General features: G+C 43.2%; 1 protein-coding gene across 1 annotated transcript in view; it reads right to left on the bottom strand.

Annotated features, from left to right (window-relative positions):
* Positions 1-230: 230 nt before the first annotated feature.
* Positions 231-25,947, bottom strand: part of LOC145353745 (uncharacterized) — a 28,868-nt gene continuing 3,151 nt past the window's right edge. Inside the window, exons 2-6 of the mRNA XM_080204516.1 lie at positions 24,141-24,254; positions 14,917-15,048; positions 9,130-9,246; positions 6,286-6,426; positions 231-552 (exon numbers count right to left, since the gene is read on the bottom strand). Coding sequence (XP_080060642.1) covers positions 497-552; positions 6,286-6,426; positions 9,130-9,246; positions 14,917-15,048; positions 24,141-24,254 — 560 coding nt within the window. The 3' untranslated portion in view covers positions 231-496. The remainder of the gene's footprint in view (positions 553-6,285; positions 6,427-9,129; positions 9,247-14,916; positions 15,049-24,140; positions 24,255-25,947) is intronic.

Genomic DNA, 25,947 nt, shown 5'->3' with positions numbered 1-25,947 from the left:
TGGAGTGTGACAACCTAGGGGAACTTCATTGCAGTGTCAATGTGAGCCCGTTTGTGGCACGAATAAAAATACATTTTAAACAGAGGGAATGGAAGATCAGAGAAAGGGAGATAAGACAGTGCTCAGCATCATAAGCATGTGTCACACTTTCATTAACAGCTTCATATCTCCAGCAACAACAAACAATTCATATTTTTGAACAAAAGAAAGGCACATATATTCCATTCTGGGAATTTGCAAGTGAATCTGTGTATTACAGAGTAGAGTGAAATATTACAAAATGCATAATCAATATAGCCTTGTTACAACCTGCAGGAACATCCCCCGCCAAATTAAGCACAATAGAAAAAAGGATATGATACTCCTCTAAGCTAGATCATTGATTTGCAATTATAATTTTAAAAAGCTGCTGTAAGAAGTGAAATTCCTCCTGCTGCAAGCATGAATTCCTCAGCAATCAGCTGCTTCAAAGGAAGTGTCACCATCAAATCACCATTCACAGAAATGATGGAGCTATCAGGATGAGTGGGATAAAAAGAACAATCCAAGAACCTGGAAGAAATAAACACTTAAAAGCATCAAGTAGAAAGAAATCACTCCAAAACAGTAAACACCGAACTCCAACTGCTATATAATCACAACTTGAAATTATGGATCACCCTTAATGACAGAGGTGTCAGAAAGCAGAGTAAAACAAGAATCACTGGGCCAGAGTGAGAAAATAACGAGAACATGAGAACAAATGTTGAAAGAGATTAGCCTCAACACATTCTAGCTTAATGAGCAGAGAATTTGCCATAATGTGAATCATGCAAAGATGTAAATGGCTATGATCATCTGCATGGTGGCACAGTGGTTTGCACTGTTGCCTCACAGCACCAGGAATCAGAGTTTGATTCCCGGCTTGGGTTACTGTCTGTGGGGAGTCTGCACGTTCTTCCAGTGTTTGCATGGATTTCCTCTGGTTTCCTCCCACAGCCCAAAAAAGCTACTGGTTAGACGTATTGGCCATGCTAAATTCTCCCTCAGTGTACCCAAACAGGCACTGGAGTGTGGCGACTAGGGGATTTTCACAGTAACTTCACTGCTGTGTTCGTATAAGTCGACTTGTTTCTCTACAAACACATTTTAAAATGACATAGTTGGGATTGGGGAGACATGGCTCAGGGCTAGGTAGGACCGTCAAAAAGGAAAAAAGGTGCCGGGGTTGCATTGCTGGTTAAAAAGAGAAAATTAACAAGATAGTGAAGAAGGATATTAGCTCCGACGATGCGCAAACTATATGGGTAGACTTGGAAACAATAAGGCCAAAAAACATTACTGGCAGTTGTAAATAGACAGTAGTGATGTTTGAATTAGCATTCAACAAAAAATTAGAGAAAAATAAAGGAACATCTGAAATTATTTATAGATTGACAAATCAACTTAGTCACAACACACTGGAGGGGGAATTACTAGAGTGTGCACAGGATGGTTTTCTTGACCAATACATTGAGGAACCAACTAGAAAACAGGCCATCCTAGGCTAGGTAATGTGCACTGAGAAAGGAATAATTCACAAACTAGTTGTGTGATGTCCCTTGGTGATAAGTGACCGTAACATGCTAAAATTTTACACCAAACTGGAAAGTAAAATATTTGATTTTGAGACTAGGGGCCTGAATCTAAATAAAGGGATCTACGGTGGTATAAGGCATGAGTTGGATATGATGTTTAAAATTACATGCTGATCATTTAGGGGGGACCTTCCTTAAAATGTTACTCAAAGGGATGACCGTGGACAGACAATGGCAAAAAGAATGCATGGTTGATCTGCAACAATTGTTTATGGCTGTCTGGCACAAAAGTTAAACTAGAAAGCTTGCAAAACCATCGCTTGCAAGGAAAATTAGAGGGAGAGGCATACAAATTGGCCAGAGATAAACAACAGGCTTCAGGATTTGGAGCAGTTTAGAATTCAGCAAAGGAGGAAAAGGGATTGATTAAGAGAGTAAGCTTTTAAGGAACATAAAAATGGTCTGTAAAAGCTTCAATAGGTAGGTGAAGAGAAAAGGATTGCCAAAAATAGTTGTTAGTCAGAAACGTGGGAATTTATAATATGTGTTTATGCGTTAGTATGTATGTCTATAAGTGTATGTGCAAGTTGTCTCTGTTTATAAGTATGTGGGAGTGCACCTGTGCAGGAGTGCACATGTATGCAAGTTGCCTCTGTTTATAAGTGTGAGTGTCAGTTTGTGTGTGTGTTTGTGTGCGCATGCATGTGTGTATGTGCAATTTTATGTGTATATAAATGTATGTTTGTGCATACATTGTGTGCGTACAAGTGCCTATCTGTGTCTGTGATTGACAGTGCATGTAAATACGTGCAACTTATTTGTGTGTGTAAATTTGTATGCATATGTGTCATGCGTGCATGTCAGTTGTGTACGTAAGTGTGTGTGTGATTGTCCATGCATGTAGGTTTGTGTGTGTGCATGTGCATATGCATTTGCGTGTGTAAGTTCTGTCTGTGTAAGTGTGTGAGTGTGTCAGACTGTGTTTGTGTGGGGGTGTGTGTGTGTAAAATGCTGTGTGTAAGTGCCTGCAAGTGTCAGTGTGTGTATGCAAGTGGGTTTGTATATATGTGCATGTGTAAGGGTGTGCAAGTCTGCACATGTAAGCTGGCTGTGCGTTTCAATATGTGTGTCTCAGTTGTTTGTGTTGGTAAATGCTTTAGTGCCAGTGCTTGTGTTTGTACTTTTGTGTAAGTTGTCCATGTGTCTAACTGCCTGTGAGTGACAGTGCATATATGCGTGTATCTATGCTTGTGTGCGCAAGTGTGTGTGTGCATGTGCATGAGTGCGTGTCTGTGTAAAGCTGTGACTGTAACACCATAAAAATGTGTATGAGTGAATTCATGATGTGAATGTGCATGGCTGCATGTGTGAGTATGTGGGTGTGTTTATAAGTGTGTCTACGTGTTTGAGTCTTTGATATGTGTATGTGTGTGTTTGCATGAGCATTTGCGTAATTGCATGTGAGCGTCGGTATATGTTTGAGAACAGTACCTTTAATAGTGAGTGTCAGTATGTGTATGTAAGTGTACATATGTTTGTGAAAGTGTACATTTGTATAAGTATGTATGTATGTCAGTGTGTGTATTTGTGCATAAGTGTGCATGTATGTGTGTAAATGTCTGTATGTGTAAATGTGTCTGAGTGTCAGTTTGTGTGTGTAAGTGTGTGAATTTAAGTTGATTCTACGTGTAAGTGCAGGAGTGTGAGTGTCTGTGTATAAGTGTGCAAGTTGTCTCTGTTTGTAAGGGTTTGATCTTATGACATCTTCCTCCTGATGCACCTGGTTTCTTGCCCCCGCTGATTGTTCCAGTTTTGCCAATGAAATCAGCTTTGTGCCACAAATGGGCAAAATGAATGAAATTATTTAAATATCATGAATGAATCCCGGATGCAGTCGTTCCAGCTCACTTACCTTAACCACCTCACCTGGTTGAGCTTCTCACCAGTGAGAATCACAGATAGTCTCCATCTGTGGAGCAAAAATGTGATGGCTTTGCCGGGGGAGGGGGGGCAGAATTCGGAGGCCACGGGTGGTCAGAGCAGGGGCAGGGCCAGGCAGTGATCCTGGGGCAATACCAGACTGGCAGTGCCAATCCAGCAACCTGGCACTGCCCACTTGGAACCCTGGCGCTGCTCACTGGGCAGCATAACTGTGCCACCGACAGTCCCAGGGGGTGGAGGCTGAGTGGCGACAGGGAAGGTGGGGGTGGAACTATGACAGGGGAAGGTAATTGGAATTCTGCAGTGAGGCAATCGAGCAAAGAAGGGAACTCTGCATTCTGCAGCGGGGAGTGATCGAAGAGGGCAGGAGGGAAGGAACTCTGCCTAGCTGGCAATCTGGGTAGGAAGGATACCTGCTGGGTGGCAATCAGTATGGGGGTGTGGAATTCTGCCAGGATGGCAACAGATGGGATTAGGGGAGTCTCTGAAGATGGGTGCTATCAGCGGAGGGCAGATGTGGTGACATGGATTTGGAGAAAGAGTGTAGACTGGCACACGACAATTGCCAGTATAGGGAGGTGAGGGGGCCGATGTCCACAAGAGATTGCTGGGAGGCTGGGGTGCCTGCGCAAAGGCACAGCAAAAGCTCAGCAACCAGCTTCCCCAGCAAGCTCCGGTTCTCTGTTTCCTGCTGGTAAGAATTGCATCCTGGCATTTTTCTTTGCACTAAATGTGGTAAGATTCTGACTCTCAGCTCGCCCCCCAAAAAAAGTGCAAATTCCTCCTTTTTTCTCACTTGCTCAGCATTGAGAATTTTTTTTTAAGATCATACCCTAAGCGCATGGAACTGTTATGTGCATGCAAGTGCATGTGTGTGCGACTGCATATGCATGTATGCGTATCAATGTGTGCGAGTGCCAGTATGTGTGTGTGAGTGCGTGCAAGTACCAGTGTGTTTGTGCCTAAGAGTGTGGACGTGTGTCTAATTCTCTGTGTACGTGACAGTGTGTATGTGAAAGTGGGTGTATAAGTTGTCTCTGTTTGTAAGTGTGTGCAAGTTCCAGTGTCTGTGCAAGTGTGTGCAAGATGTCTGTGCATGTAAGGGCATTTGCCTGTCAATCTGATTGAGTGTGTGAGAGTTTCCATATGTGTACATGTGTAAGTTGTGTAAATTGTCTCTAAGTGAATGGGAATGTCAAGGTGTGTAAGTTGTTTCTGTGAGTGGGATAGTCAGTGTGTGTTTGTGTTTTTGAGTGACTGTGTTTGTAAGTGAATGTGTAAGTTGTCAGTTGGAGTGACTGTCAGTGGGTGTGTATGTGCAAGTATGTTTGTAAGCTGACTGTGCATAAGGATGTGAGAGGTTCCATGTGTGTCTGTGTGTAAGTTTGCTGGTGTGTGCGCACGTGTGTGCGTATGCGCATGTCAGTTTCTGCGTGTAAATGTATGAGAGTGTCAGTGTGTGTGTGTCTGTGGTTTGTTTTAATATGTGTAACTGTGTGAGTGCCGTATGTGTGCGCAAGTTGTGTGCAAGTGCATTTGATTATCTGGGTGTACAAGTGTGCATGTGTGCGTAAGTTTGTATTTGTGAAACCTGTGTGCGTGTGTGAGATAATAAGACCATAGGTGTACAAGTATGTATGAGGTTGCAAGTGTGCATGGGCTGTGTGTGTGTGTGTGTGTGTCTGTGTTTATATGTATATCTGTGCGTGTTGACATGTGTTCTTGTAATCTGTATATGTGTATGTGTGTTATATATTTTGTGTAAGTGCCTGTGAGTATTGCGTGTGTCTGTGTGCAAATGTGTGTGTAATAGTGTGAGTGCAAGTGTGTGTGTAAGTTTCTCTGTTTGCAAGTGAGTGGGAGTGTCAGTGTTTGTGTGTGTGTGTAAGTGTGTGTTATTGTGTGTGGTGAGTGAGGATGTGTGTAAGTTGTCTGTGTGTCTAAGTGCATGGGAAAGTCAGCATGTGTGTGTGTATGCAAGATCATGTGTGTGTTTTGTAAGTGTTTAATTGCATGAGAGTGTCATGTGTGTGTTTGCATGTATGTGTGTTTGTACGTTGTTTGTATGTAAGTATCTGTGGTTATCATGTGTTTGTGTGTAGGCATGTGTGAATGTGTGTAAGTTTGTGCATGTAAGTTGTCTATGTGCGTACAGCATGAGTCTCTGTGTGTGAGTAAGATGAGGTGTGCGTGAGAGCAAATGTGTGCGCAGCTGGGTATGTAAGTGATCTCTGGTTGTAAATATGTGGGTGTGAGTGGGTATGCAGATAAGTGCATGTTAGTATTTGTCTGTGTGGACATGCACGAGTGTCTGTGATTAAGTGTGCATACATGTGTAAGCTGTCCATGCGTAAGTGCATCTGAGTATGTGTGTGTTAGTTGTTTGCATGTAATTGTAAGTGTATATAATTGTGTAAGTTTGTGTCTATGTCTAATTATGTAAGTATCAGTTTGTGTGTGTGTGTCTTTGTGCAAAATTGTGTGCATAAGTTGTTAGCATTTAAGGATGTTTGATTGTCATTGTAAATGTGTGCATGTGTGTGTGTACGTAAGTTGTCCATGCATGCAAATGTGTGTGTGTGTTTATATATATACGTGTTCATGTGCCTATGTGTGTGCACGTTGTGCATATCCATAATCCTCTGCATGTGGTGTGTGGTGTGTGAAGGCCTAGACAAGGTGGATGTTTTTTCCTATTTTTTGATAAATGTACGGACACTATGAAGATTCACGTTGAATAAAAAGTTGTGGTCGATAAGGATGTTAATCTCCTGCATGTTGTTATTACCTGGAAGGTTTGCGCCCTTATTGCACTGGCTGTTTTCACAGCAGTCGATAGCAGAAGAGATTTGCATTCCCAACACTGACATATCAAACTTATGGCAAATGTTCTTTGACCCACAACCTTTAGCTTCAACAGATAAGTCACCTGTTGGAAACACAAAATCATTTATAACACACCTGAAATATTAATTCACAGTTTGAATAAACTTCTGGTTTCAATTCAGCTCAGCATCAATTCTGGGTATCAGTAATTTCACAAAGCTGAACTTTCTAATAAATTGAATTAAAGAATGCCAGAGACTGGGATTCCAGCTCCAGTCTAGCTCCTAGTTATAGGATGACACATCCCTCACATTTTCTCACAGATTATCTGGATTGAAATTAGCTCCACCTCAAATGAAAACTGTTCAGAAGGTTTACAAACTGGCTTCACACTGCTGCTGTAGAACGAGAAACAACTTCACTCTTGCTACTTCTAGATGTGCAAAGATGCAAAGAAAGAGGGTGAGGGGGAAGGTAATCAGAAGACAGAGAGGATGGGGAAATGGTGGTTGAGGATATGCGGAAAGATAAATGAGTGGAAAGGGAGGGAGAGGGAGTGGTGATGTGAATCAGGATAGGGATGGAGATGGGCAGGAGGAGGGATGGAGCAGTGTTGGGGAAGTGGGTGTAATGGGGTAGTGGAGAGGACAGGGAGAAGCAGATAAGAGGGAATGATGAGAGGAAAGGGAGGGAATGGAACAGTTGCGGAGGGGAAGGTGAGGGATGAGAGGAATGGGGCAGTGTGAAGTGAGGGATGAGGGCGTGTGTGAGGGGAAGCTGAGGGATAGAGTGGGAAGAAAGATAAGGGGTGAGTAAGTAGGGAGGGGAATGCCAGGAAAGAGGGAGTGGGGGAGATGAGTGATGAAGTAGTGGTGGATGAGGGAGGGGTAAAGAGAAAAATAGGGGAATGGGAAGGGATAAAGGAGGAGTGGGCGAGGGTGAGCTGAATGATGACATGGTGAGGGAGGGGAAATTGACGGGTGGAGAAGTTGCTAGTTGAGAGATGCAGAGGGGATGGCGCTAGCAAGGTGACCATTCTAAAGATATGTAGGTCAAGAAGGTTAGTGGAGTGAATACCTGGGGCTAACGGGATAGGGCTTGGGCGGGATGCTCCTTTGGAAAGACAGTTGATGGATTGAATGGCTTCTTTCTACACTCTCGGCATACTACTTTTACTATTAAATGAAGGGTAACATATTAGAATGTAGAATAATGAGTGAGAATGGGAGATAATGGGTAGGATTTTACAGCCTCAATTGCCCTGAAACCAGAAAATCCCATCCAAAGTCAATGGACCTTTTCATGGTCTGCCCCTCTCTCTCTCTCCTATTCCCGTGGTGGACAGGACATTAATTTTACAGCCAATGAGTTTGAATGATCGTTGTGAGTGAGAAAGAGGGTAGATGGATAATGAATGAGAATGGAGGTAACGAATGAGAATGTTCATTCACAATTGAAAATGTTCGATAAGAACAAGAATGGGAGATACCGATTGACAATGTGGGTTAATGATTGGGAATGCAAGATTGAGGGTAGATTGGAAGTATTGAGTGAAAGTGGTAGGCAGCGAGCAAGAAAGAAAATTAATGCATCCATATTGAAAAAAAATGGTTATCTGTCAATAATTTGGAAGAATGGGCAAATATTCTTGCAATATGTGGAAATTGGATGCAATGTATGAGAATGAGGGAACTTGAGTGATAATGGGTGAAACAAGTTGGAACAGGGCTTGATAAGTTAGATTGTGGATGGTGGGAGTGAACAGGGGCTGATGAAAATGAATTAGGGTGATGGATGGAACAGATGAAAATTGGAAAGGATGAGAATGAAGGGTAGGGGGTGATGCTGTAGAATGGCAATGTGGTTAGTGGTGAGAGTGAATGAAATAGGGAAGAATGGAGTGTATGTAAAACTGCTACTCTATGATCAATGATTCTGAAGTGTCAGGGATAATATTAGAATTGCTATAAAAGTGCTTTTATTCATCAGCTGTACACATTGGGCTGATCTTAGAATCTTGGTACTTACATTAATTGTGCAACTAAACAATTTCCAAAATTTATTATCTTGATCCAATGGATTCATAGAATCCCTACAGTACAGAAGGAGGCCATTCAGCCCAACAAAATTGCACCGACAACAATTCCACCCAGGCCTGATCCCCATACTCCATGTGTTTATCCAGCATTAATCCCCTTGACACTAAGGGGCAATTTAGGTTAGACAATCCATCTATCCTGCACATCTTTGAACTGTGGGAGGAAACCGGAACACCTGGGGGAACCCATGCAGATGCTACACAGCTGCCCAAGGCTGGAATTGAACCCGGGCCTGGCGCTGAGGCCACAGTGCTAACCATGCAAACCAATTGATAAGGCAATATTTGTTTCTGCTTGTCAATGAGGACTTGCATTTGTAATGCCATGTACAATCTCTTTACAGTAAATCCTATAAGGTTTTGAAAAACATTTTAAAAGGGGAAGAGTGTTAATTCACTCATGAGTTTACTGTACACATGCTTTGTCTGGCTAGATTGTGAGACAGTCAGTAAATATTGAACACAACCAACTTAAGTAGCTGGAATTCAAGGAATCAAAATTCACTAAAGATCCTTTGCCAAATGGTCTTACAGTTTAGGGATTCCCTGTTCTTTCCACCCTTACTGCTCTACCTGAAATAACTGAGCTGGGAATCATATAGAGTTTCATCTGTATTTGTCTCAGTGACATCTTAATCATCAAAAGAGTTATCTCCCCTCATCATCAAGCTGATGCTATACCTCTTTAGCAATTAAATTGATAGTTACCATATTTGACAGTGAATTTCATGCAGCGATCCTGAATGCCTGAACATTTCACAATGGTTGGTGTCATTCCTTGCAACTGCCCATAACATTCAAGGCCATTAGGTTGTTCATTTTCATCTGAAATGTGAAAACAGAATATTGAAGTTAACAAAAAGTTTTAAATGGAATTGAAGCATTTCCAGATCCATTGATTTTTTAAAAATTCTAAATGAATGAATCTAAAGTGCATATTTACATTGAATCTGTTCTGAACCAGACTGGAATATCCAAAAGATATTACATAAGAACATAAGAAGTAGGAGCAGGAGTAGGCCATCTGGCCCTTTGAGCCTGCCCTGCCATTCAATTAGGTCATGGCTGATCTGAAGTGGCTCAGTTCCACTTTGCCGCTTTCTCCCCATAACCCTAATTCCCTTGTCTACCAAAAACCTACCTACTCGTGTCCTAAATATATTTAGCGAGGTAGCCTCCACCACTTCAATGGGCAGAGAATTACAAAGTTAACCTACACCTAAAATTTATTGACTTTGTCACCAGGACGAGAATAAATTGTTTTGCTCCAGATATGATTCAATTGACCCACTAGGAAACTTCCATTGAAATAAATTTCATTTAACACAGTTAAAAAATAACAAAAAATAATTAGCGATTTTTACCAATTGAAGTAGCTAAACATGACAAAGTATAATTCTTAACATATGTTTATAGTTCCAATGTAAGCAATAACCCACAGACATAAATCCCTCTTCAGACTAGGTTGGCAGTAACAAAACATAAAGAGTCATGTAATTGCCAAACTTCCAGCCTTTTAATTCCTCTGGACAGTTGCAGAAAGATGCCTGTCTTCTGACTTCCTTACAACAGCCTCCAGGGAAAAAGACTCATTTTCTGGCAGATCCTCGTCTTCAAATATGAGAAAAGGGAGAAGCACTTCTCTCTGACAATTCTAAACAGCAACTGAGCTTATTTCTCTGTGTAAGCCTAGTCCCACCTAGTTACATGGTTTTTCTTGTTGATCAGTCTAATCAAACCACATCCTGAACAAAGCAAAGGGCAAACACTGAAATAACAGTACTGCATTAATCTAGATTAAAACAAACATTTTAGCAATTAAGATCAATTATGCTGCTGCAGTAACAATAGGGACTGCCAGTTACAGGTGAAATCAGCGCTGGTTAATGGATCTGATTGTTAAGACAAATCCTGCACAAGAAACATGACAAATACATTTCTTAAAGATACAGTACTGACATATAGCATACACACAGCATACAAACACATTATACCCACACAGTATTAATGCATAGTATATTCACAAAGTACATTCAACTGTATGCATGAGTCAAACCCATATAGTGCATTCACACAGCATGCACCCAGTATATTTAAATAGTGTACTCACATAGTATATCCACAAAATATACTCACATATCATATGCACATAGCGTATGTATATAGTACACCCATAAATTATATTGGCACAGTATGCTCATACAATATACATGCACAACATACTCACACAAAACACTATGGTTGGAGAAATGACTACACCAACAGCTGCAACAACAATTGGATTTCAAGAGCAGTTGGAGACTGATAATTAAGCATGCTGGGAATATTAGAACATAGAACATAACAGCGCAGAACAGGCCCTTCGGCCCACGATGTTGCGCCGACCAATTAAGAAAAAAGCAATGACCCTCTAACCTAAACCAATCCCTTTCCAGCCATAAACCTATCCACGGACCTCTTAAACGCCCCCAAACTAGGCGCATCTACAACTACAGCAGGCAGGGCATTCCATTCCCCCACCACCCTCTGGGTAAAGAACCTACCTCTGACATCTGTCCTATAACTACCCCCCCTTAATTTAAAGCTATGTCCCCTCGTGCTAGCTTTCTCCATCCGAGGAAAAAGGCTATCACTGTCTGCCCTATCTAAACCCCTAATCATCTTGTATGTTTCAATAAGGTCTCCTCTTAGCCGCCTTCTTTCTAACGAAAACAACCTCAAATCCCTCAGTCTGTCCTCATAGGACCTTCCCTCCAACATCCTCGTAAACCTCCTCTGCACCCTCTCCAATGCCTCCACATCCCTCCTATAATGTGGGGACCAGAACTGTACACAATACCCCAAGCGCGGCCGCACCAGAGTTTTGTACAGTTGCAACATGACTTTGCGGCTCCTAAATTCAATCCTCCTACCAATAAACGCCAAGGCACCGTATGCCTGCCTAACAACCTTATCGACTTGATTTCCAACTTTCAAGGATCTATGCACATATACACCTAGATCCCTCTGTTCGTCAACACTATTCAGAGTCCTACCGTTAGCCCTATACTCTACACATCTGTTACTCCTGCCAAAGTGAATTACCTCACACTTTTCCGCATTAAACTCCATTTGCCACCTCTCGGCCCAGCTTTGCAACTTGTCCAAGTCTCTCTGTAAACTATGATACCCCTCTTCACTATCTACCACTCCTCTGACTTTGGTGTCATCAGCAAATTTACTAATCCGTCCTTCTATACCCTCATCCAGATCATTTATAAAAATTACAAACAGCAGTGGCCCCAAAACAGATCCCTGAGGCACACCACTTGTGACCGAACTCTATGACGAATACTTTCCATCAACCACCACCCTCTGTCTTCTAGCAGCTAGCCAATTCCTGATCCAATTAACTGAATCACCCTCAATCCCACACATCTGCATTTTCTGCAGAAGCCTTCCATGGTGAACCTTATCAAACATCTTACTAAAGTCCATATATACGTCAACTGCCTTACCCCCAACCACCTCTTTGGTCACTTTTTCAAAAAACTCAATAAGTTAGTAAGGCACGACCTACCCTTCACAAAACCGTGCTGACTATCTCCGATCAATCCATTACTCTCTCAATAATTATAAATCCTATCCCTAATAATTTTTTCTAATACTTTGCCCACAACAGAAGTAAGACTCACCGGTCTATAATTCCCGGGGAAGTCTCTGTTCCCCTTCTTAAACAATGGGACAACATTCGCTATCCTCCAGTCTTCTGGCACTATACCTGTGACCAATGACGACCTGAAGATCAGAGCCAGAGGCTCTGCAATCGCCTCTCTTGCCTCCCAGAGAATCCTAGGGTAAATCCCGTCCGGCCCAGGGGACTTATCTATTTTCAAACCTTCAAGAATATCTAGCACATCCTCCTTATCTACTGCAATACTATCCAGTTTACAACCCTGTAACCCAGTGTTCTCCACAACTACATTTACGTCTCCCTGCGTGAATACCGAAGAGAAATATTTGTTCAGTGCCTCTCCAATCTCTTCCGGTTCCACACATAACTTCCCACTGCTGTCTCTGGCTGGCCCTAATCTTTCCTCCTTGCCTGACAGGGACATACTTATCAAGGACTCGCAGTAGCTGCTCCTTGAATAAACTCCACATTTCGGATGTTCCAAGACCCTGTAGTTTCCCAGTTCAACCTATGCTCCCTAATTCTCTCCTAATAGCCTCATAATTACCCTTACCCCAGCTATAACTACTGCCCCGAGGTTCATGCCTATCCCATTCCATCACTAAGGTGAACGTAACCGAATTGTGGTCACTATCACCAAAATGTTCACCAACTTCCAAGTCTAACACCTGGTCTGGCTCATTTCCCAGCACCTAATCCAATATAGCCTCACCTCTAGTTGGCCTATCTACATACTGAGTCAAAAAACCTTCCTGCACGCTTTGTGTAAAAACTGACCCCTCTAACGAGCTAGAGCTATAGCTATTCCAATCAATATTAGTAAAGTTAAAGTCTCCCATAACAATTACCCTATTACTTTCACTCCTGTCCAGGATCGTCTCTGCAATCCTTTCCTCTACCTCTCTAGAACTTTTAGGAGGTCTATAAAAGACTCCCGACAGGGTGACCTCTTCTCTCCTATTTCTAATCTCAGCCCATACCACCTCAACAGACAAGTCTTCATCAAACTTCTTTTCTGTCACTGTGATACAGTCCTTGACTAATAATGCTATTACTCCCCCCCTTCTACCTCCTTCTCTATTCCAACTGAAACATTTGAACCCCGGAACCGGCAACAACCATTCCTGTCCCTGCTCTGGCCAAGTTATAATCAAAACACCTGCAGCTCATAAAGCTGCTGCAAGTTGTAACTGGTCTGTGCACTGTGACCTGACACTTCCTGTGCTGACCAAATATGGGAAGACGGGGCATTTGGGTAATGCTAGACTCAGTGGTTCTGAGATTTCCTGCCATACCCATATTTGCGTTAAGGCTAGGTGATCTTATGCAATTTGGATTAAACATTGTGGAGTTGTTTGTGACTAACTCCATTGGCTGTGATTGATCAATGTAATTGGTTTTCAATGATATAATTGGCTGAGTACCAGAGAATGTTCTGGAAATTTGGGACAGTTCGGGGATAAAAGGTATGGTTTAACCTTTATCTTCAGCAGGAACACAAGACAAATCACCATAAGCATGCCCTAAAGGAACATCTTTAGAGAAGATAAAGAAGTATGAGAACAAATTTACATTGGGAATAGGCTTGGCCACTTCATTCTGAATTAAGTAGCATCTGTTTTCAGATAAAGCTTCAGTTAAGAGTTAAAGTTGAAGTGTAAGAGTTACAGTGTTGCAATTGTTGTAAATACCTAAAGTGTTTTTTCAATCCAATCAAGTCCAATTCAGAGCCTCAACAAGTTGAGACACTCCGATCCAAGCTGACAAGACAGGGCTCTCACCTCCCGTCTTGGGCTTGATCTACATGATCCAAGCTGATTGAGTAGGCATAGATCCTCCTCCAAGGCTTGATCTCATTTGCATCTTAGCCAAAGGCCAAGATGCCGCTTTGACAAAATTGCTTCAAATGAAGCTGCAATCTACCCTAATGACTTCAACCAAGCGCAGCATGTCGATACTACACTTGATCTTAGCCAAAGGGTTGAGAAAGAGAAAGTTTGCTTCAGAGAATGAGAGTCTATTCCCGCACTTTGATTTGTAATACTAAATATCTGGCAGTAGTTTAGATTTAGAATTGAATAACTATACTCAAAGTATAGTTATGCCACAGGTGCATACAGCAAATCACACAGCTGAGAGTGTACACACACACACCCACACACCCACACACACACACACACCCCCCCCACCAAAATAGTATTCAGGGAAAGATGTTCAGAGTGTACACATGCACACACACACACCACCAAAATGGTATTCAGGGAAAGATGTTCAGAGTGTACATACACACACCACCTACACAATCACAAAACACTGAAATAGTATTCAGTGTAAAATATTTAGAGTACACAAACACTGCATCAAACTGGTCTCCAGCGTACAATGCTATGTGTATACTACACCAAAATAGTATGCAGTGTAAAGTGCTGAGTGTACACATACACGGCACCAAAATGGCATCTAGTGCACAATGCTGTGAGTATGCATACACTGCACCAAAATGATATCTATTGTACAATGCTGAATATACATACACTGCACCAAAATGGTATCCAGTGTCAGATGTTCAAAGTACACACACACTGCACCAAAATGGTATCCAATGATGGTCAGAGTTTATACACAGCATTCAGAAGCTGTATGGTAGTAAAACAGCAGACATATTGTTGGTGGTATATGTGTTGCAGCATTGTTGAATTATATGATTGAATGAAAATTAAAATGATGTGCTTGGATTATTTTATTAGTTGTGGGAAATGCCACGAAAGACAAAGCTGTGAAATTGTCGACTGTTTCAATCAGTGGACTCTGTATCTACTTACCATAACTCTGTTGATTGTTGCATAAATCAGAATTGCAACATTTTCCCAGTAGTTGGTCAGTACCAAAGTTCATCGAAAATCCCTCAGCACAAATAAGGCAACTTCTAAAAACTGAGCTGTTCACAATCCCACCTGAAAAGAGACAAAAAATATTTCATTTTCCAATATTGTGGGCTTAGTTTACACTTTATTTTTTGACATCAACCCATTCAAATTTCCATCCATTTATTTATCCACGTGTTTATCTGTCTATGCATTAATTTATTTATTCACTGATTTATTTTTCAATCAAATTAATTCACCAACCATTGACGAATTATGTATTTCTGCTTCCATTCATAATTTGCCTAGGTAAGCAGCAACCTATGTATTTATATATGCATTCCTCAATGTGTTCATATATCTAAAGACTCTGCTATCATATCTATTCGTGTATTTCTAGGTACATCTGTACGCTGATTTATCAGCGCAAAGAAGAAAAAAATAAAAGTAAGTACAACACAGGAACAGCGCTTTGGCTCTCCAAGCCTGTGGTGATCATGATGCCCAGCTAAACTAGAAAACAAACCTTCTGCTTAGTTGGTCCATATCCCTCTATTCCCTCTCTAGTCACATACCCATCTAGATTCCTTTTAAATGTTGCTAATGTGCCTACTTCCACCACCTCCTCTGGCAGCGCATTTCCGGCATCCATCACTTTCTGCATGAAAAACCTCCACCACACATCTCCCTTAACTTTCCCCCTCTCACCTTGAACCTGTAATTGTAATTGACACTTCCACTCTGAGATGAAGCCTTTGACTATCAATCCTGTCTTTGCCTCTCACAATTTTGTAGACCTCTATTAGGTCTCCCCTCAGCCTTCGTCTTTCCAGTGAAAACTATCCTAGTTTATTCAACCTGTCCTCATAGTCAACACCCTCAAGGCCAGGCAACATCCTGGTGAACCTTCTTTGCACTCTCTCCAAAGCTTCGATGTCCTCCTGGTAGTGTGGTAAATATAACTGCATGTGATACCCCAAATGTGGCCTAACCATGGTTTTATATAGCTGCAACATGATTTCCCAACTACAAATTAATTAATTGTTTCTCCATTCATCCGTCATTCCATTTATTTATTCAATTATTAGCCTGCTATTGATTCATCCAAATATTTATGAAGTTATTCACCCATCAAGTTATTGATCAATTCTGTAAGACGCTGCTGTAAAAAAAATCTAAAACGCCTGATATAATTCAACATTAATTAACATTATGGAAATCCTCATCCTTCACTCTTTCGCAAGTTTGTCAATCCAGAAAACTCTCCGCATGAAAGAAAGTGCTAGCCATTAGCACTGCCAAGGACACATCCCGAACACAGATGCTGAAAGACAACATTCACATTCTATTTAAAACAAGATATTTGGAAACACAATTTGGGGGATCTTATTCCTCACATTTAAACTGACTGGTTAAACACATGTTCTCGCAATTAATAAACTGTGAGACAGACTTCTGATGAAAATAGCAGGTATTACCTTGAACATCTTGGTTGGAAATGAAATATTGGCTGAGCAATTGACACAAGACTCACAAACTTTTACAGATGTAGCCTAGAAAACATATTTTCTGGATGTATCACAGCTTGGTATGGCTCCTGCTCTGACCAAGACCACAAGAAACTACAAAGTGTTGTGAAAGCAGCCCAGTCCATCATGCAAATCAACTTCCCATCCATTGACTCTGTCTACACACTTACCATTGCCGTAGAAAAGCAGCCAATATAACCAAGGACCATTCATGCCCTGGCCATACTATCTTCTGCCTTCTTCCATTGTGAAAAGGATACAAAAATCTGAGATCACGTACCAACGACTCAAGAACAGCTTCTTTCCTGTTGCCATCAAACTTTTGAATGATCCAATCTTGTATCAAGTTGATCTTACTCTACACCCTAGCAATGACTGTATCACTACATTCTGCACCCTCTCTTTTCTATCTCCCTTATGTACTCTATTAACAGTATGCTTCGTCTATATAGATGGCAAGAAACAATACTTTTCACTGTATAATAATACGTGACAAAAATAAATCAAATCAAAGCAAAGCAAAAGCAGGAAATATTTGCAATTGATCTCACAATGGGGAATGGACCACGAAAACAAATAAGACAATTATAGTGATAATAATATAGTATGCTTTAAAATGATCACCATAAAGGACATCAGTATGATAGAAACCTAGATAACACTTAGAGGAAAGCTGATTTTGAAGGATTGAAATTAGAAGTTGACAAAATGAAATGAGCAACAATATTTGCGAAAGGTCATGTAGAAGCAGAATGGGGAATGTTTAAAACACTGTTCGACATAGCACAGGAGTAAAATTTATCAGTAAAATGAAAAAACAAACTAAATACTAGTGGGGTAGTGTGGATGAACAGAGAGATAAAGTGTTAACAAAATCTTGTCCAAGAGCCTAGAATCACAGAATCCCTACAGTGCAGAAGGAGATCTTTCAGCTCATTGAGACTGCACTGGCTCTCAGCCAGGTTAGAAGGATTAGCAGGATAGATACATGTGGTTACGGGGATATTTACCCTGCTAACCTGTATACAACTTGGGACACCAAGGACAATTTTGCAAGGCCAATGCACCTAATGTGCACATCTTTGGACTGTGGGAGGAAACCAACACACCTGGAAGAAACTGACTAATGTGACTGAACATATTGACGAAGGAAGAGCAGTGGATGTGGTTTACATGGACGTCAGCAAGGCATTTGATAAGGTCCCCCATGCAAGACTTCTTGAGAAGGTGAGAGGGCATGGGATCCAAGGGGCTTAGGCCTTGTGGATCCAGAACTGGCTTGCCTGCAGAAGGCAGAGAGTGGTTGTGGATGGGTCTTTTTCTGCATGGAGGTCGGTCACCAGTGGAGTGTCCCAGGGATCTGTTCTAGGACCCTTGCTGTTTGTCATTTTCATAAATGATCTGGATGAGTAAGTGGAGGGATGGGTTAGTAAGTTCGCCAACGACATGAAGGTTGATGGTGTTGTGGATAGTCTGGAAGGATGTCAGAAGTTGCAGTGTGACATAGATAGGATGCAAGACTGGGCAGAGAAGTGGCAGATGGACTTCAATGCGGATAAATGTGTAGTGGTCCATTTTGGCAGGTCCAATGGGATGAAGGAGTACAATATCAAGGGTAGGAGTCTTAGCAATGTTGAGGAGCAGAAGGACTTTGGGGTCTGGGTCCATTGGACTCTTAAATCGGCCTCACAGGTGGAGGATGTGGTCAAGAAGGCGTACGGTGTACTGGCCTTCATTAATCGAGGGATTGAGTTTAGGAGTCGGGAGGTAATGCTGCAACTTTATAAGACCCTTGTCAGACCCCACTTGGAGTACTGTGCACAGTTCTGGTCGCCTCACTACAGGAAGGACGTGGAAGTTATTGAGGGTGCAGAGGAGATCTTACAAGGATGTTGCCTGGATTGGGAAGCATGCCTTATGAAGATAGGTTGAGGGAGCTAGGTCTCTTCTCCCTGGAGAGACGAAGGTTGAGAGGTGACCTGATAGAGGTTTATAAAGTGTTGAGAGGAATAGATAGGGTGGATTCTCGGAGGCTATTTTCCAGGGCTGAAATGGTCACTACGAGAGGACACAGGTTTAAGGTGCTGGGGAGCAAGTACAGAGGAGATGTTAGGGGTAAGTTTTTCACTCAGAGGGTGGTGAGTGAGTGGAATTGGCTGCCGTCGGTGGTGGTAGAGGCAAATTTGCTGGAGTCTTTTAAAAGACTTCTGGATGAGTGCATGGGATTTCATGGGATTGGGAGTTACAGATAGTTCTATGGCCTGGTAGGTATGGAAAGGATTGGTGTAACTTGTGGGCCGAAGGGCCTGTTTGTGCTGTAGTGTTCTATGTTCTAAATCCACATATGCACAGGGAGAACAGGCAAACTCCACACAAACAGCCACCCAAGGCTGGAATTGAACCCAGGTCTATGGCACTGTGAGGCAACAGTGCTAACCACTGTGCTGCCATACTACCTCAAGTGCCATTAAATATTTGAATCAGATGTGCAGAATAAGAAAGAACATATCGCAATTAAGAGAGAAGTATTAAAAGCTATTAGGAAGGCAAACAGAAAATATACAATTAAATGAATAAGAGAGAAAAGAAAGTAATGATTGTGAGCTGGCAGAAATATTAAGTAATTAATTAGGCTCATTATTTACCAAGGGATAGACGTGGCATTGAATGTTAAGATTAATAATGATGTCAGTGTAATGAAAATAATAAGGTGGTTGTATTGAATAAAGTAAATATGATTAAAGAGATGAAAACTCCTGATTCATACCAATTGCATCCACAAATTTGAAAAAGATTCTTAGGAACCTAAATTTCTTCCTGAATTCCTCTTTAAAGGAGGCAACAGGAGAACAATTAGAAATGTAAAATTATAATACGGAATAGTTTGGATTTCAAAAGGGAAAATTTTACCTGAGTGACCTTCTTAGAGCAGGTAACAGAGAGTGAAGACCAGGATAATGTAGTTGGTGTAACTTATCTGGAATTTCAAAAAGCCTTTGATAAGATGCTCCATAGTAGAATAATAAATAAGGTCAGAGAATGGAAGTCAGAGCGACTGTGGCAGGAAGGATAGCCATCTGATTTGAAGACGACAAACAGAGGCCAGGAGTAAAGGGTGGTTATTCAACATGTCAGAATGTGGGAGGTGATGTTCCACTGGGGTCAGTGTTGGGATCACTGCTGCTCGCAATAGGGGAGGTAATGGTCTAGTACTTTTATTGCTAGACCATTAATCCTGAAACTCACCAAAATTCTGGGGACCCGGGTTTGAACCCCGCCACAGCAAATGGTGGAATTTGAGTTCAATTAAAAATATCTGGATTTAAGAATCTACTGATGCCCATGAAATCATTGTTGGAAAGGAGAGGGTGAAGAATGTAATGTTACAGTCATAGCTAGGATGCAGAGTAAGATCAACTTAACACGAGGTAGGTTCATTCAAATGTCTGATGGCAGCAGGGAAGAAACTGTACTTGAGATGGCTGGTGCTTGACCTCAGACTTGTGTATCTTTTTCCCGATGAATGCAGTTGGAAAAGAATATGTCTGGGTGTGTGGAGTCCTTAAATTATACTAACTGCTTTTCCAAGGCAGTAGGAAGTGTAGACAGAGTCAATGGATGGTAGGCTGGTTTGTGTGATGGACTGGGCTTCATTCACAACCCTTTGCAGTGTCCTGCAGTCTTGGGCAGAGCAGGAGCCATACAAATCTGTGATGCAACCAAAAGGAATTCTTTCTATGGTGCATCTGTAAAAGTTGGTATGGGAAGATCAGGCCAGGTTGTTGGTGATCTGGACATCTAGAAACTTGAACCTCTCAAACATTTCGACTTCATTCCCTTTGATATAGACAGGGGCACGTCGTCCACGATAACTTCTGAAGTAAATAAATATCTTTTTCATTTTGCTGTCATGGAGAGAGAGATTAGTGTCATTGCACCACTTCACCAGGTTCTCTATATCTTTCCATCTCATCAGTGTTTGACATTCAATTCACTATGGTGGTGTCATCAGCAAGGTTGAAAATCAAGTTGGAGGGGAATTTAGCCACACATTCATAGATGTAAGAGTATAGAAATTGAGAGAACAAGGGACCTGCTCCCACTGGCAGTTGGGGGTGGGGGGGGGAGGGGGGGAGTGGCGTTGGGGGGAAAAATGGGGGACCCGCTCCCACACAGGATGGGGGAAATGGGGAGCTCGTTCTCATGAGGACTGGCTGATGTGAATATTGTGGATGTATTTTGGGGAACTTAAACCAATGGGAATCAATTATGATTCAGATAGAACAAAGAACAACCCAGCACAGGAAACAGGCCCTTGGGCCCAACGAGCCCACGCCGCCATCTTAACAAAGCACTTTCCTACATCTACCTTGACCCGTGCGTATGCGTATGGTACCCCTATTGTAACCAGATTCAGGGGAAAATAGTGTAGGGATGAGTAAAGATGGGAGGTGGCTTGAGTGGAGCCCTAAATCCAGCATGGATTGTCTGGCCAATTGGTCTGTTTCTCAGCTCTATCTTATGTAATCTTGTTATTTAAATGGGCTGTTTAGATAGAAAAGTCATTTTTAATGGAAAAGAGCATCTGAGGTTTACTATTCCTGGCTCCCAGCAAAAAACCTTATTCACAAAGTTTTCTGATAGAAAGAACTTCTCAAAATGACCCAGTACTGGTTTAGGCTGAACACTTTGACATGTTCAGGAAACCCAGTGGCACTAGCATCACTGAATCACACACTACCAACATCTTGGGAGTTCCCATCAACCAGAAACTGAATTGGACCCAACCCTATAAATACTCTGGCTACCAGGGCAGGTCAAAAGCTGGTAATCCTGCAGTGAGTAACTCACCTCCTGACTCCCCAAATCCTGTCCACAATCTACAAGGCGCAAGTCAGGAAATGGTTGATCAGGGCTCATCATTGAGGTGGGTCAGGTGGTTCCACGAGGTTCGGGACTGCTGGGTGGGGGACGGCTGGGACTACCGGGGGAGGTGGTCAGATTGATGGGGGCTGAGGGGGCATTGGGGTTAGCCTGGAGATGTCCAGGAGGTCAGCAATCAGGGGGTGGGTGGTTGGAGGGACAGCGATGCAGTGTCATGGAGCTGGCCAGCGGTCAGGAGGCCAGCAGTGTGGGGCTGTTGCATATACACCAGTCTCAATGCTGACAGATTGGTGCATGTGCAGTGGGCCACTCAGTGCTATACTGCTGACCTTTCCAATGGGATTAGGCCCTGGTGACATGCTTTCAGAGTTGATCACCCTCAGGCTCTCTGCAGTGCTCAGAATGTGGGAGATTCATTTTGAAAATCCTGCTAAAAAAAAAGTGGGAGTTACTCCATTTTTTATGCAAATTTGGCACATTGAACATTTTTGGGAGAATCTCAGCTGCTATCTTTAAAATCCAACTCCGTTTTAGACAATATTCTGAAAAGATGGACAGAGTAGAAATGGATGAAGACTGGCCCAGATAGTAAAAACGTGACAATAGAGATAGGAACTGTGATCAGCACAGGCGGATGGTAGATATAAAAGATTTAAAAATGCTGATGCGAGTGAGTTATCAGCCATTCTAACATTATTTAAAGGATATACAGGCAGCAGAGTTAGGCTGCCAGCTCCCCATTATAAACCCCACTGGAGTGAACTACTGGGATAGGAGGAGGGATGGCTAGGATGCCCAGCACTCAAATACAAATTTAAATATGGAAATAAGCTCCACACTGATGACGCCGGTAATCCTGGAGACGGGCAGAGGCCAGGGTGTCAAGTGGGGAGCCGCTAGATGGCCTCTGTTGATGTCTCCCAGCCTGTTGCACTGCTAGTGCGGTGGTCTGGGAGATTCTCCCAGTGAATGATCGATGCTTGGCATCCAAAGAATCAGTGCGTAATTCACAGTGACAGAACCACAGAATTGCTACAGTGCAGACAGAGGCCATTTAACCCAGAGGCGCCAGTGAACTCTGAAAGAACTGTTCTTGCGAGACAAGCCTTCCATTGTGGCTGCTCTCTGCTCAGTTTCACTGGATGGCAAGTTCTTGCACTTGCATTTTCTGTGCAGATAAGTGGCAGGCACAAAATTGCAAAGTGCAGAAGAGGCCCTTCAGCCCATCGAGTCTGCAGCAACACATGTGAAAGTCACCTGACCTCCCACCTTATCCCATTTACCAGCACTTGGCCAATGGCCTTGAATGTTATGACATGCCAAGTGCTGATCCAGGTACTTTTTATAGGTTGTGAGGCAACTTGCCTCAAACACGCATCCAGGCAGCGCATTCCAGACCGTCACCACCCTCTGAGTAAAAACATTTTTCCTCACATTCCCCTGAATCTCCTGCCCTTCACCTTGAACCTATGACCCCTCATGACTGACCCTTCAATTAAGGGGAGCAGCTGCTCCTTATCCACCCTGTCCATGCTCTTGCACACCTCGATCAGGTCACCTCTGTCTTCCCTGCTCCAATTAGAACAGCACAAACCTTTCCAACCTCCCTTCAAAACTTCCCAGGTAGCAATCTGATGAATGACCTCCTTCCCATAATACAAATACAATCACATCCTTCCTATAATATGGAGACCGGAACTACACACAGTACTCTGGCTGTGGCCTTATCAAACTTCTATACAACTCCAACATGACTTCCCCACTTTTATAATCTATGCCCTGATTGATAAAGGCAAGTGTCCCATATGTTTTTTTTAATCAATCCACTAACATGTCTCCCATCTTCAGAGATCTATGGACAAACATGCCAAAGTCCCTTTTTTCCACAGAAGCTCTTAGTGTCCTGCCATTCATTAAATACTTTCTTGTCAAATTACTCCTTCCAAAGTGTTTCACTTCACACTTTTCAGGGTTAAATTCCATCTAGCTCATTTGACCACCCCATCTGTATCTTCTTGTAGATCAAAACACTCAGCCTCACTTAACCATCCAGCCAAACGTGTGTCATCTGCAAATCCAACCCACTCAGTGATCTATAATGTTGAATAATAGAGGAACCAGCATAGATTCTTCTGGTACATCACTGGGCACTGGCTTTGAGTCACAGTGCGGATTTGTAGGTAAAAATGATCTTAATTACCTTTGGAATCACATCAACTGCTTTCTACCAAGCCCATGGGAGGTTCCCTGTTAGACCTCAGCCCCAGGAAAACTGCAAGAGGGTGACCTGATGTTGGGATTCCCCAGAATGCCAGTTTGCAGGATCTTCCAGCATGTGCCACCGCCCTCTGTTCTGATGGCCATGGAGGTTCATCAATAGATCTCCTTGTGGGCTTCTTGGACTATATTAGGCGAGTGAGTGAAGGCTCACCCCAATGGGGAAGGAGCTGTGTGGGATTGAAAGCCAACTGACTCCGCTCTGACTGGCAGTCAAAAGACTTTGCAGCTGACCTGTACTCAAGAGTCACTGAGTGGCAGTTTGACCATGTTGTAAATGAAGGATCTTGGTGACGGAGGTCTTGCCTCAGTAAGATTATTACATGCACATGCATGCACTGGCCACATGCTGCCCCATCAGTTTAAAATTCCATCCTTTGTATTGTCAATCACTACAAAGGAGCTAAAACACAAGAAAAGAAATGGAAAATTAATTGGATTAAAACAGAATAACAGCATAACAATGCAGATTATAATTATCAAAAGCCTTACCGTAATTGTTTCTGCTTAAAAGCGTAAAGCAGCTGTTCATCTCGGTAGGACAAGTTTGTTCTTGCTGATGACATGGATTTCCAAACATACAGGTGTAACATTTCAGAGATTGCACTAGATAAAAAAATGGACAAATTCAAACACATCCTGAGTTTCAGTTAGTGGTGTTAATTTCTTTGGCGACACGACCCCAAATGTGCTTTTCGGTCAGTTCTATCCTCTATTTGGAATATTTCAAATTTTCATATTAGGCTCATAGGAGCAGATTATTTGATTGATTATTTTGATCAACACTGATGTTCAGAGAAGGACAAGAGCAGCAGGGAACATCATCAGCTGGAAGTTCCCTCCAAGCCATTCACCTTCCTGACCTGGAAACATATCGCCATTCCTTTGCAGTCGCGGTACACTGGGGTGGCCACAATCTTTATGAAGCTGAGTTCCTGGCCAGTGGGTGAGGGTGCTGAATTGAAGTGCCATTCTGTACACATGCACAGGGAGATGTTACCCTCCCTCTCCTGTTCTTCCCTCCCCCTCCCGCTCCCTCCTCCCCTCCTGCTCCACGCCCCCCCTTTCAGCACCCCGAATCGCCCCCACCCAATTACCACCTCCCGCTCATTGTCCCATCCAATGCCGATCCTCACCACCTCTTTTGCTGCTCCAGATGATCCCCAGCACTCCATGACAGAGTACCTCCATTCCTCCCCTCCTAAATGACTCCCTTCCTATCTCCCCATCATGGCTCCATCCCCATTATGGGCCCGCTCACCCCGTCATGTCCCCACTTCGGTCCTGACCCCTTTACCGACTGGTGCCCAGTGGCATGGCCAGGGTACCCCAGCTGGCATTTCCCAGCCCTTCCCCTGACAACACTGGGGACTTCAATGGTCTACAGTCCCATTGGTGGGGATCAAATGTGATCCCTACCAGTGAGGACCAATGAGCAGGTAAGCGCAATTGAGCCTGGACCATAGCATCCTGACTCACTAATTATATCTAAATGAGGTTTTACATGTTGAAATCAGCTTTGCCCCCTTATTGGGCATGAACTCAATTTTTTCACCTCTCGCCCCATCTCACCAGCTCGTCATGCCAATCAACTGGTGGGATGAGCTGATCAGGTCGTGCCTCCTCCTTCCCCCTACTCTGGAAATTTTGGGGAAAGTTCTGCCCAAAAGCTTTCAGTGCACAAAGCTGATAATAATGGATATGAGAGAATATTGGGAAGACAAACAGTACATAAATCAGAGAATCCTAAGCACAGAAGGAGGCCATTCGGCCCATCGCGTCTGCACCAACCACAACCCACCAGGCCTATCCCAATAACTCCATGTATTTACCCCTAGCTAGTCACCCTGACACTAAGGGTCAAACTCCATACAGACAGTGACCCAAGCTAGGGAATTGAACCAGTCCCTGGCATTGTGAAGCAGCAGTGCTAGCCATTGTGCTACTGTGCCGCCCACCCCCCCCCCACCCACTCCCCCCCCAACCCCCCCACCCACTACCCCCAACCCCACACCATCACCCCCCACCCCCCCACCCCTCACCCCCCCACCCCACACCCCCCAACCCCCCCACCCAAACCCCCCCACCCTCACCCCCCAAACCCCCCAACCAACCCCCCACCCTCACCCCTCAAACCCCACCCACACAACCCCACCCCCCAACCCCACCCTCACCCCAAACCCCCCCACCACCCCCCCACCCTCACCCCCCCTATTCCCCCCCCCACCCACCTCCCCCACCCCACCCCCACCCCCAAACCCCCCCCACCCTCACCCCTCAAACCCCCCACCCAACCCCC

Source organism: Carcharhinus amblyrhynchos, chromosome 16 (genome assembly GCF_965287045.1).
Source record: "Carcharhinus amblyrhynchos chromosome 16, sCarAmb.v2.hapA, whole genome shotgun sequence".
Classification (NCBI taxonomy): Eukaryota; Metazoa; Chordata; class Chondrichthyes; order Carcharhiniformes; family Carcharhinidae; genus Carcharhinus; species Carcharhinus amblyrhynchos.
Note: the sequence above shows the minus strand (reverse complement) of the source record. Positions and strands in the feature narration are given on the sequence as shown.